Consider the following 14,020-nt stretch of genomic DNA (forward strand, 5'->3'; position numbering starts at 1 on the left):
GTTAATCTTTCAGCCCTAGTGCTGGGAGTTATTATTCACAATTATTTCCAAATATGTCACAGTATTACATTATCAGATGAAACTGAAATGATCAAATTAATGAACCCATGCTTAAGGGCTGGTACGCTATACAAGAGGATGAAAGAATGTCTCGATACCTGATATACAGTTGTATGCAAAAGCTCGGTCAAATTACGTGTTGATTTTCTATGTGAAAATAAGTGAACACATCCTCTACAGAGAACACACTTCCGCATATTTTAATTCCCAATACTGTTTACTTGCTGAATGTAACATATATGTTTTCTACTATTTTTTTCCCAAAGTTCTAAACAGAAACATGCGTTATTTAAGTTTGTTCCCAGCAGAGGATGTGATCGTTTTCACTTATTAACAGAACATATATTTGACTGTGGGTATTCAAACCTTTGCATACAACTGTAGCTTGATTTGATTGTTCTGTTTCCTTCTGTTAAAACTGATTCAAATGGAACCTCACATAATAATGTAAAAAGTTGACTGGACAGAAAACTTTTATTCTTTTTTATTCAAGTCTTATTGTTGTTTCCAAAATTTTGCATTACTTAACCACTGAGATGTAAACAAAAGCAATCGGAGTGCTTTGATGTGAAATGGTTTATTGTAGAGAAACTTGCTGATTTTCTTTAAAGTGGTGGTAATAGGAACCAGGGGCCGCTTGCTATCCAAAAATGTCTTCTGAGTTTTTGTACATAACGCTGATAATGATAAAGTAGTGGTAAATCTGGAAGAAAAAAAAATCTGTTGCAAATCTATTTTGTCAAGAATGGCATATTTCACATCAAACTCCTCTGAATTACTGTCTACATCAGTGGTCTCCAACCCTCCTTCTGGAAATCTACTTTTCTGCAGCATTTAGAGCCAACCTGCATCTAACACACTCACCTGTGGTTTCAGCTATACTTCGTGGTAAGGCAGATCTCCTAGACCAGGGTCGGTGGCCACTTGTTTACATCTTAACAACTAAATTACACAGAATTTTTCAAAAATCAGTGGAATCTGTTCAGTATATAAATCCTTTTTTGCACTGAACAAGGCAGGTGTGATAAAATGATCTTAATCATTATACTCTGTCCACAGTACAATGAGTTTAAAGGCACTAGAGCACTTAAAACACCTCCAAAAGAAAGAAGTTCGTTTAAGTCTGCTGCTAGAGGATGTACACCACATGAACATTACTATGGGCTATAGTAAATCATCTCATCAATTTCAGCATGTAGAATGTCAGGCCCTTCAACCCCAGGTCAATTTGTCCCTCTCTTAACTAGGTCAGTAAGTACACACAGGCCTCTCTGTGAACCCAAGGGCTTTCCGGTGTCTAGAATCCCCTATGCAGATAGACTAAGGCCTACCCTTTGTGAGAGAATTAATACTCTGCCAATATTACCTATTTGATTATTGATTACAATATCTAATCTGCTTGATTACTGATTAAGGGAATATTTATTCAAAATCTCCATCAAGAAGAGGTTTCTGTGACCTACCATGTTTTCATCATTGTATAAAAAGCTGCAAAATGCAGTTTGCATTTTGTTTAATCAAGGTAACAACTAATGAGTAAGATATTCCTGTGTTTTTTTTTTTTCAATAAGGTATGACACACACTGTATAAACATTTCAGAATGTTTTGGCTTCGTTAGATCACATAGATTACATACCAAGATCACTAAAATACAAAAAAATACCAAACTCACCAAAATCACGTAATTAATGGAAAAGAGTAGTTAAAAAAAAAAAAACAAAGCCATTTTTGTGTTTGCCCTTAAAGGGTTAATGATCGATCAGCCTCCAAAACATGCACACACAAACAATTCCAAGAGTTCAGGATACCCTCACTGATGTCATTCAGCTAGAAAAAACAAGCCCAGTACTTCCAAGAACTGCCATAAGAAAACACACACACACCTCATCACACAGAAAAGAACAAAACATGAACATCAGATCAATAAAAAAATGACGACTGAAGATGGTACATTGTTCATTTTAATGATGCTGAGAAATCGGTGCAATGAGTAACAACTGAGTAAACATCGGAAACAGTATTCCTGCCCTGAAGACATGACGGACAACATATGACTCTGAATCTTGATTATTATTGCAATTTAACGGTAGTTCAAGACATTGAAACAGTGTAACATTGAAGTCATCAAAAACCAGAACAGTATCAGTGTAACAGCATCTATCATCTTTTTTAAAAACAGGTTTTTAGGCTATAATACATCCAAACGAGCACTGAAGGAAGACAAAGCAAATCATCCACAACAGAACTGTTTTCCGCTGTTGAAAAAGGCAACAACGAAAGCATTTTATAAGTAAAAAACAATGAACTGATTCAAACATGAAATTAGATTAGCCAGAAAGAGTGTCACAGCTAAATACTGAAAGCGAACGGCTTGGTTCCTCATCACATGAGCAAGAAGTCCTCACTTTACAGAGCTCAGGCTTTGTGTTCTTGTCATTATGCAAGTGGAAAATCTAATCTTTAAACTTTACTACACCCCCCTACCCCAACAATGTGTCCTATGTCCACATACATTTAACCACATTTGCGTAATTGTAACATCATCCTACAACACTGTAATAAAAGCTACAGTGAGATTCCAAGTCTTGAGAAATCTCTCTCTCACCTGTCAAAGCTTAAAGACAACGTCTTTGAAATCCACACCGTCACGGCCCTGTTCCAGTTTGAGATTCAAAGACCTTTTTTTGTCCAATGTACAACAACAGAGATGATGCAACAGCTGAAATACTGGTTGTAATACTCATTGAATACTGCTTTAATACTGATCTCTTACAAAACGGTTTCTGGAAGTTTGGCATTAGGCTGCAGTTTACCAAAAATCCAACAAAAAAGTAGTGTTTCCACCTTTCTCATTTCTTTGCACGTAAAAATAAATTCATTCACCTTCATATCATGTCTTGAAGTAGGAATGTGGGCCATATTAAAGGAATACTGCTTTTCAATCAAACCAATCACATCATATCACATCAGTAGTGTACGGTTCATTACCATGGACAATAATTTCTCTACTCAGAAAAGAACAGAAAACTAGTTGAATCAAAACTCACTTAGAAGCCAATGGACAGATGCTGAAGCACCCAGTCATTGAGTTCAGCTGTGTGAGTGCTTTGGTTAACCATTAATGGACAAATCAACATCTGGTAAAAGAATGTTAATTTAATAAACAACAGTTCCTATGTGAACAGGTGAGTTTTTCATTCTAGTTGAGAAATGTATTTGAATTTTACACATGACGGCAGTTGGTTCTGCTAGACAGGTCTTCTACAAATGAATCACCTCTAAAAATAGTGGCATGCTGGACCATTTTGAGATTACGACCATGCGCCATATCAAACACATTCAGAAGCAAACATCCACCAAGACAGTAAGTGCGTTTGCATGCAGTTAATAATCCGATCATTATTGGATTTTGACAGTTATCTAATTATTCGAGTGGCCATATAAACAGCATACTCCAATTTCTTAGATTGGATTAAGGCCTTGAAATCCAATTACAAAATCCCAAAAAGATGGATTTTAGCTCAGTATTGAGATTTTTCAGCACACGTATACCCTTACTCTGATTTTTCTCAGTCTGCGCAAGTGTGAAAACAGAGCGCTGTCCCAAAAATAGCAAGCATCATTTAACACAGCACCAACAAAATGGCAAGAAAACACTTTGAGTGATGCTGACATTGAATACAAGCTTAACAAAATGAAGGATTTTAATATTTTTCATCTTATAGATGATGTATGCACATATTTTCCGCTAAAGTGACTCAATGTTTTAATAAAAGCTGTAGCATGTTGTTGACGTTTTACATTACATTTAAATGATATCTTCTTCTGTAACTTTATTGGCAGGTTTCAAAGCAGAATTGCCTCATGAAGACCTGGAGTTTTCTCCAGTGTACAAAATACCCAATGGTGTTCGGGGGTGGGGTCCCATATTGGCTGGCTAGTTTTCAGACTTACAGATATGCTACGGCACATTGTAAAGTTTTTTTTTCAGAGGTATCCCGGCCATAGTTACAGTTGCTAAGCTGTGAAGGACCAACAAGGTGAACCAATTTGCTACAGCACCACCCTGAGGCAGACCAGTCCTGCATCTGTAGTTAGTTTAGAACACCAAAGATAGAAGCTCATTGTTTCATGGGCAAAGCACTGACAGCATGACGCCAGAATAAGTAATTTTGATTTTGAGACATTCAGGGGGTCAAAGAGGTTAATCACGGGATCCTGGACGACCCCCCCCCCGAGAACCCCCTGTATTTCGCACCTTGGTTTTCCCTTTATCTGATTACCCAAGTGCATGTAAACGCATTGAATGAATTACTGACAAAATCTGATTTACTGCAGTTACTGGATTATTAAGTGCATGTAAACGTCCTCAACTATTTGGTCCATAAATGAAGTGTGATGCATGGCGATGGGAGGAAAGCACACAAGTGTGCAAAATTATGGATGTGATGGACAGTGATGGCTTTCTAGAATTACTGAGGAACACCGAACCAAAGCCAGCTCAGGGCATGGAGGTTATGTTGGTTTTAACTTGGCCTAGTAATGAGTGGCAAATTTAACTTTAGAATGTGGAACTTTCAGCAGCTGTATATTCCAGTCATTTTGTCACCTTCAGAATTTCTGGTCATATAATCATTAACATATTACAAGCTGTCAGCCCCTCAGCTTAAACAATACCAACTACTTATGTAGGGCATGTTTAATATGGTTTGGGGTTGTTTACTTCATGTACATACCTGATTCCACCTACAGCTGTATGCAGAAGTTTTAGCACCCCTGTTCAATTTGCATGTTTAGGTGATTTTCTATATGAAAATAAGTTAACAAATTCTCTACAGGGAACAAACTTAAACATGGCATTTCCCTAAAACAATTTTAGAGCACAATTTGTATTTATCTGCTAGATTTAACATACCTGGAAAAGAATGAGAATGCCATATTTTAATGTTTTACTTTGTTTGCCAATATGTTAAGTTCAGCAAATAAACAGTAACTGCCCTTACAATGTGCTGAAGTGCATTTTCTGTAGAAAACAAGCTTATTTTAACTTAGGAAATCAACAAAACGTAATTTAACTAGGGGCACACACTTTTGCATACAACTGTATCAGTACTACATTCATTGGTACATACAAGGTATTTTTTTTAAACTTGGTGCATTAATACAGAATTCAGTTGATGTGTGCAGCCAGAAGTGTGCGTATATCTTACAACGACTTCAAACGTGGCTCAGCCATTCAGATTTCAGAACCAGAACTATCCATTCTATAACTCATATTTTGATGGGTTGCATCCTTGATCCCTGCATCCCTACAACATATGCGTCAAACTGATTGGCTGTGGTAACGAACCGCTAGCTACAAATGCAGCAGACAGAGATTAGACTGAAAAACACTGGAATATTCCTTTAACAAGCCATTAGGGGGGAAAAAAGTTTACAGTGCAGTTGCTTTTGCTCAGTTTACCACCTTCAAAATGACTATTTTTAAACCAAATCACCAACATCTGTGGCATGCTTTCATTCTTCCCAGACACTCATTTTGATAATTATGTCTGTACAGAGCCATTATTTAGCAAATGGGACCTTAAATTTGATATGACTGTCTGTCTGCCTGGAGTCAAACATTAGCTCTCTGTTAGATTACTATGTTTTGGGAAAGTGATAAGGAACGTCTTTTTAATGTTTTCCAGCCTTGCTTATGCCCACAGTATCAGCTTTGTCAAGGACTCGTTTCATACATGCATTCATAAGATATCTCAAAACATATTTCAAAACATGAAGCTGTGCAGTTTTAAAGTGGAACTCATCTGGACTCTTATGACTGCTAGTGTGTGGAAACCTTTCTTAGAGGGGAAAACCCACTTTTTTAATCAAAATTTCTGTATAATTACATCATTTAGACTGGGCTGCTTCATTATAGAGAAACTTACCAGTTCAGAATGGTTCACAGAGGTGGTGAAGGGAACCAGACGCCCGTAGAGTTTTTGTCTCTAAAAGCTATACTACAGAGAGTTATTAGCTATACTACAGAGAGTCTGATAGCTAAATATTGTTTTATGAAGGTTTTGAGATATTGAGGCTCACAATAAATTTTTAGAATCCATATATGGTAGAGAGATACATGTAGGGCACCGAAAGGCAAAAATACTCCCCAAATATATATATATATATTTTAGTTACCACTATTTTTACCATTACAAACTATGCATATTAAGGCAAACAAAATGGTTGTATTTGCATTCCATTCAAAACTACTGTCAAGTTTCTTTACAAAGAATTATCTCAACAATTTATGCAGTTATATTCCCATAGCATACTTCACTTAGAACAAGTAATGCCTTAATCATTTGAGAGAGAGCATGCCACAGATTTTTTTAAAAAATGAAGAAAAGCAATTTGGTTCAAATTTGGTCAAAATCACTGAGCCTTCAGTCCTTCATATAAAAACAAGACAATATAGAGAATATAAAATGACAGTACATGCTTGAAGGAGTCATGTAGTGTAACATCTAACAAAGTGGTCCAAAACTGCACTGCGCATGCACATCAGCCAAAGCAGCTGCACACAGTGTATGGCTGTGCATTAGGGCTGCACAGTATATTAGGAGTGGGCAATATGTCAAAAAGCCTTATCATGATACTTGAAATTTTCAGGATACACAATACATATCGCATCAACTCTGGGCACAAACATTTTTATTCATTTCATCACTTTGCTACACTAAATCCAATTAAACAGGTCTAATTATACTCTTTTTGCAATGAAACATGCAGTTGTCCAGTGTTTAAGTATTGACAATACCCAATGACATGCTCAGAGATGCATATGGTTTATCATGATCATAAAATATCAATCACACTGCCCATCTGTACAATGTCTTGTTTCATGATAGTTGCCTGTGCAAAACTAATATGGCAGAAAGCTAAAAAAAACTACAAAACTACTGCCACCAACACAATATTGTTAAATTACATAATATGCTTCTCTGAGCATATCATGGATATCATCAGTACTTAAAGAACATTGGCCAACTGCATGTTTAATTACAAATTATTAGCATTACTAGTCCAGTTTAACAGGATTTAGTGCAGTAAACACTACTGATTCCTTACTGTCTGTTCCAACTTACCATCCCTCTAAAAAATTAAATATCATGATGCGTATCATGTATTGAGAAAATATTATTATATTTTGCAATATTGAACACCCCAACCATGACATACTTTTATATGTTATGGGGCTGGAAGCAATCTGACAAATCTTGAATGATCCAAAAGAGTTTCTGTGGATCAAACAAATCAAACTATGCACTTTACAAAGATTCGCCAACATGCTTTACTATACATATTGGAAGGTATACTGCAACAGCAATATCTTGCAAAATAATTACAATATGAAATTTTGCCCATATTGTGCAAGCCCATCACAGTGCAGTTCATACAGCGCAACAGTGCAACACAGTGCAAAATGAAACTCACAGTTTCTCGGGATTGACCGAGTAAAGCCACGGTCCCTACAAGTCTCCCAGTGGTATGTGACACCTGGAAAAGGTGCTGAAAACCCATTTGGAATTTTGCTAGTGGTTTTCTGCTAGTGGTACAATGGCGAGACTTTTGATAGCAATTATCAAACACAATTAGTGTCTGAAATTCAGTGAAATACAAATCTGCAAATTTGTACTTGCACATTAGTGTGTCTTTAGCAACAGCATTTGAGTTAAGACGAGGGTCAGAAGAAAGTGGAATTTAAAGTTCTGCATACAAGTTGCATAAAAACAAACAAATAAACAAACAAAAAAAAAACCAATAAAAAAATAAAATAAAAACACTTACACACTCCCAGAGTATGCTCCCAACAAAAGACAGCTGAAGTATTTCGGTTTGTAAAATTCAACTATAAACAGACACTATAAGGGTGCTATAGTGTTTTCTAGTAGCACTGTGACTGGTGGCTGTTCCACCTCCTTTAAACGCCTCCGCCTGGATCCCATTTAGTTCCGCTGTCTCCCATTTCTAGCACTAGACCCGACCGACCTTTGCATCACCGATGGCTCCCCACACGTCAAATACAAATTCATCCGGGAAGGCAAAATCTCCAAGTGTCTCGTCCAAGGCCTCGGCAAACTCGTCTGGGTTCTTTTTGTCTTTCCCCAGCTCCACCATCGTAGCAGCTGAGTGGAAGAAAAACAGCCTCAGTCACGACAGATAGGCACAACAATAAAACACATATATTTACACACAAAACCAGAAATAACAAAAAAAAAGATATGGCTCAAAAGCATATCACCTACCAAGCTCACTATCTCTTATACCCATGTAACTCTCCAGCAGATCGTCAACCTTTTCAATAGCCTTTTCCTCAAATGCTGAAGGCTGGAAACAGATTTTTAAAAAACAGTAAATAAAATTTAGCATTCAGTTTGTCAAAATGTCTGCACACGTTTAACGTTAATACGTCAGTGAAATAACTAGTTTACAAATGTAGTCAAGACATTTGTGTTTATTAAGTTATGCACTGCAACTACAAGGCTAATAAGGCTAACAAGCAGCAGAAGAAAGTAGAAGAAAGCCGTTCTTTAACTCTGCCACCATATGAGTTACTTACAGATGAGATACTGCGTCCACATCCCAAACATTTAACCAATTTATCAATCACTTTATCAATGTCAGCATGTAGAACTGGAGAATTCTGTGTGATACAGTGTTTTCTATCATTATAATAAACATGCACAAGGCTTCCTTTATTGTTGGTTGCACCATGTTTTTTCTGAGCAAACGCACAAGCTCATTCATTCAGAGCACAATTTTGATTGGTAAGCGTTTACTATAAAAAAAACTAGTGATGCAACACTACTGATGACTTAAACTCCATGTATTTTCTTGTTCAAAAACGGTAGTGTGTGGCAAAAACTGAATAAAACTCACAGAATTTTCAGTTTTGTTGGACTGTATTCTTTATGTACCAAAATAAGTGCAACAGCAGTGCTGAGAAATTGTGTATTAACAGAAAAGAGCAATAAACTAGAAGAATTTTTTTTGCATCGATCTCAAAGCATTAAGTAATCTACAACAGACTTGCTTATGTGGTTTCTGACCCAATATGTCATACTCTATAAAAAATATACAGACACACAAAATTCAATACGATGGAATCTACCATTATTAGCTATGCAACTTAAACAACACGTTCGGACACTAATTACAGTGGTCTACAGCGGTCTGAACAGGAGCTTAAAGGAAGGAATAAGACAAAAATAAATCAGACCTTTTTGTATAAAGGCCTAATCATGGTCAGTGTCACAAATTTGAATAGTGACATAGAAACAGTACAGAATCCTGAATATTTTCAACTATTTTATTTATTTATTTTTTTAATGAATTTTAAAGTGATCTGTTGTTTATTTCTAGTTTAAATGAAAAATCCTAGATTGTCAATAGAGTCTCATTCTTTTGGACCCCACTGTATGTCTTGATTAATCAACAATATTTGGCTTAAGAGGTAAATTGTGCAAACTTCTGCTTTAACATGCACACTAACCAGTTCCTCTACTGTTGCTGGTCCTTTGGATCTCAGACGTAGTGTTCCCCTGCCAGTGCCCAACTGAACCCCAGAGCCTGAGCGTCCCCCAGTCCGCTGACTAATCATATCTGAGACAGATTAATTTCAATGTATTAGACAAAACACTGCTTAACAACACGGTCATTACAACATATATTTTGTTCCATAACAAGCTGAAACAGATATTTGAATACCCCTGGTCAAATTACATGTTTTGTTGATTTTTAAAGTGAAAATAAGTTAACACATCCTTTACAGAGAACTTAAATATGGCAGCTGTCTGCAAATTTTAGTGCACTATTTCTGTTTATTTGCTGAGTTTAACATATTGGCAAGAATAAACATAATATATACAATATGCCTTAACTTTTTTCTTCTAATATGTTAAATTCAGCAAATAAACAGTAATTCTGCATTAAAATGTGCAGAAAAGTGTTCTCTGTAGAGGATGTGTTAACCCTCTATTGCAGGGTGTTGCCATATGGCAACACTGACTTTACCTCAATTTTACTAAAAGCAGTAATGTAAAACCTGTGTTCTCCTATTTAATTGTGGAAAAATGGGCCTTTTACTTTAAAAAGGACAAATAGTTTATGACATTATAGTATAAGTTGGATTTGGACAAGTATAAGTTGGATTTGGGAATGGTTTCAATAAGAGGATGTTTTCAGAGGAAAAATTAGATTTTATGTTTTTTTTTTATAATTATTCTAATGGTGCTATAGTACAATTGTGCATTGTTGCCATATGGCAACAATTTACCAAATACACCAATTAAAAAAAAAAACAACTTGTTTCAAATATTTCCATTACTTAAGCGATTTTAAATAACAAAAACACATTAAAACATTTTTATCCTGTTTGAGTAATAATTCATGCAACAGAGGGTTAACTTATTTTCACTAACAAATTCACAGAAACAATATTACCAATATCATTATAATATGTAAAAGCTAGCAAGAGACCATTAGGCAAATGAGTTCATGTTAATGGGTCCCCAAAGTGGTGTTTTTCAGTCTTTATAAAGCTTACTAATAACTGTTCATCAAATTAGCCCTATAAAGTGATTTTTTTTATTCAATATTGTGTCAAAAACAAATACCAAAGGCCTTCAATGGTTCCACCAGCTTCAAGACAAAGTTCTTCCCCTTGGGCAATTCTTTGAGCATCTTGGCAACCTCATAGTGTCGACAGCCAATGAGTATCTGACCATTGATTGACTCAATCATGTCTCCAACGTTGATGACCTGGATTTGATGAATGATACTGCCCTCCCTTATTCTCTGCAAAGGAAACATCTATTTTTAGCACATCCTGGCTTCATTTTGTCTCGACAGTAGCAGCTTTTCTAAGCACTCCTTTTCTTCTCCACAAAATGCATTTCCTAAAGAAGATCATCTGTCTGTCTGTCTTACCTTAATGAACGCATAGCCAGCTCCATTGTCAGTGATTGTGAGTCCAAGAGCATCCTCACCCTTAAAAACCTCTACTTCTTTCCTCTGGCCCTTCACATGAGCAAAAATGAAGTCCTCCAAGCCAATCTGGCCACCGAGGAGTTTGTCCATGTCCACTTTGTGAGTGTTCAGTGTGCAAAACATGACCTAATACAAGAGGAAAGAGGTCATTAAAAATACAAGACAGCGAACACAGCCCTCGTGAGAATACTGTATGGATCTTACCTCTGCAGGAGGAATCCCAAATGCTTCTCCAATCTTGGCATAAAGCTCACGGACATTACCGAATCCTTCAATGCGGCCTGTGGGGCTGCCGTGTGCCAGCTGGGTGTGGAAAATCAGGCGAGGGCGAAGGTTAGTAGGTGGGGGCGGCAGGCCTTCCTGTGTCGCACCCTCAGCAAGTCCTACACCACCACCATCAAGTCCATCCAGTCCAGGCACGTTAAGACCAGCACGGATGGGTTCTGCCTCCTCATTTTCCACCAGTGGAGACGCTTTCTTCCTTCGTCCCAAACCAAGTGGCATTTTGGATGCTTCACTAGTGTTCAATTGTATGGAAGAGCAGGCACGATGATGTGTCAACACAGCCTCACAGCTAATCTCAAAGAAGTCTCTGAATGTTGCCTGTTTAGATTCAAGCCATTTAAATGGGAGTCTGCAGACCTAGAAATTCAAACAAAAGATATAAAAACAAATAACAACATAAACACATATGGCACATAGGGGTGGGAAATATGATGATAAATTACATCACAATGCTTTTTCTGAGCATATCACTTAAAGATCACTGATCAACTGCATGTTTTGTTAAAAAGTGAATGGAGTTAGGCCTGTTGAGGTGGATTAAGTGCTGTACAGGGTGTGAATAAAAACCATTACACTTGTGGAAACTGATCGTATTTTTTTTAAAAATGTGGAACTACTGGTGTTTTTTGTCTTTTCTGACTTCCAAATTAAGCAAACACCATATCCCAACAAAAAATTGCAAATTTTACATTAAAGTGGGTAGCAGTGTGATGTATGTAAACCGCAAAGAAACACAGTGTGAGTGCAGTACAACTCTGATACTAAGCTTATCACTTGGACACTGTGATTAGTAACACTGAGATTAATAACTGACCATCACATTGATTTATCAGTCTACTCAGGCTTTAGCAGAGCTCAGTAACACTGAGATTAATAACTGATCACATTGATTTATCAGTCTACTCAGGCTTTGGCAGAGCTAAATAACACAGATTAATAACTGATCACATTGATTTATCAGTCTACTCAGGCTTTGGCAGAGCTAAGTAACACTGAGATTAATAACTGATCACATTGATTTATCAGTCTACTCAGGCTTTGGCAGAGCTAAGTAACACTGAGATTAATAACTGATCATCACACTGATTTATCAGTCTACTCAGGCTTTAGCAGGACTTCCAGTGTTCGTAAAGAAGTAATTTATTGAGTTCTTCTTTAGAGTACGTTTTCACATGCCATGTACTGAAAAGACTGATGGTTCTCTTTTGAAGATGGTGTATAATTTTTAATTTAATTACTATGTATGCTCGAAGTATTCCCCTAAAAATATAAAAAAGAGAGCATTGTGAAAAAGTAACTATTCTAAATGCTGCCTTTACAAAATGTAATTTAATCTAAACACAGATACTTAACTTCTGTATTCTGAATATAATATAACGTATTCCCAATACTTGTATTCCGTTAACTTACAGCCCAGCTGTGAGTTAACCTACAGTACACAGACATTTGATTCAAACACACCTTCATGACAATCCCTTACCCTTACTGTTCAATGGCTTCGAGTTACTGTTTTTGAGTAAACCGATAAATCTGTTAACAAAGGATTGAGAGTTTCTCGAGCTATATAACGTAAACATAGTAATAAATACTAATAAAAATCACCGACCTCAGAGTTTTTAACGGAAAGACAGACAGACTTTCAACAGGAAACAACTTTATTTAGCTAGCCCGTTAGCTAAGTTACCTCGGCAGGGACAACTAAGAACAGCAGCCTAACGTTACACCGCAAGTTTTCTACCGACGTAGCAGCCGATACTAACTATCTGATAGCAAAATAATATCTTAACACGAGAGAAACTGTAGTTATTTGGGGCTTCCATGCTTACAGAAAGCCTCGCCCAGCGCTGCAGACAGACAGACTTCAGATGTCTAACTTTGCTAGCTTGCTAACTATCGTTAGCTAATTAGCTTGTTCCTAGCCGTTACCCACACGGCGTTATTAATGAGCTCAAATCGCAGCCACTTACCAGATTAACTGCTGTTCTGTGACTGAATGTCGGCCTTATGCGCACAAAATATGTAACAGCAGGATATTTTTAACCGTGAGTTAATTTCGAGAGTGCTAAAGGATGAGAGAGGATGGACTGCAGGAATGTTTCAATACGGTCTTCTTCTCCTTGGGCTTCAGACAGAGACACACACATCCCGTAAGAAGGGCACTGCTGCCATCTAGTCTTTAACTACGTCTTTTTCCAGAAGGCTGGACCTGCTGGACCGTGTTGGGATCCGTTGTATGTGCCATTCATTCTCCTTCTATGATGAAAACGCCTCATCTAGATGCTCCGATGGTTTGAATAACTGTCTATAGTCACAGTTCTCTGAAACTTCTATGCCTGAACTCATAATCTCCTTCTGGAAGCTGCATTCGTTTCCATACCTCAAGGCCACTCACAGGCACCAAACTGCTCATCCACCATATAATACTTATATGTGAACATTTAGGATTCAATGCATCTATTACTTTTGAAAAATATTTTACATTTTACATTACCAAAAACTCCCACACCTGCCTAGTCATTTTAAACTTATTACCACCAAGATTGATAGATTCAGGCTATGTAAGGTGTGTGTGCAATGCTCTTTTTGACTTTTATATTGTTGAAAATATGCTGTAGCGTGTTCAAGAAAAGTTTATGTTCA

At 36.9% G+C, this 14,020-nt stretch overlaps 1 protein-coding gene across 1 annotated transcript; it reads right to left on the reverse strand.

Annotated features, from left to right (window-relative positions):
• Positions 1-2,000: 2,000 nt before the first annotated feature.
• gipc1 (GIPC PDZ domain containing family, member 1) lies at positions 2,001-13,508 on the reverse strand. Its single transcript, XM_036567411.1, has 7 exons — positions 13,348-13,508; positions 11,300-11,737; positions 11,036-11,221; positions 10,723-10,903; positions 9,600-9,709; positions 8,353-8,434; positions 2,001-8,232 (listed from the first exon to the last, which is right to left on the reverse strand). The coding sequence occupies exons 2-7, from the start codon at positions 11,597-11,599 to the stop codon at positions 8,081-8,083; spliced, it is 1,011 nt and encodes a 336-aa protein (XP_036423304.1). The 5' UTR covers positions 11,600-11,737; positions 13,348-13,508; the 3' UTR covers positions 2,001-8,080.
• Between the last annotated feature and the right edge of the window lie 512 nt (positions 13,509-14,020).

The sequence above is a fragment of the Colossoma macropomum genome, unplaced genomic scaffold (genome assembly GCF_904425465.1).
Source record: "Colossoma macropomum unplaced genomic scaffold, Colossoma_macropomum, whole genome shotgun sequence".
In the NCBI taxonomy this organism is placed as follows: Eukaryota; Metazoa; Chordata; class Actinopteri; order Characiformes; family Serrasalmidae; genus Colossoma; species Colossoma macropomum.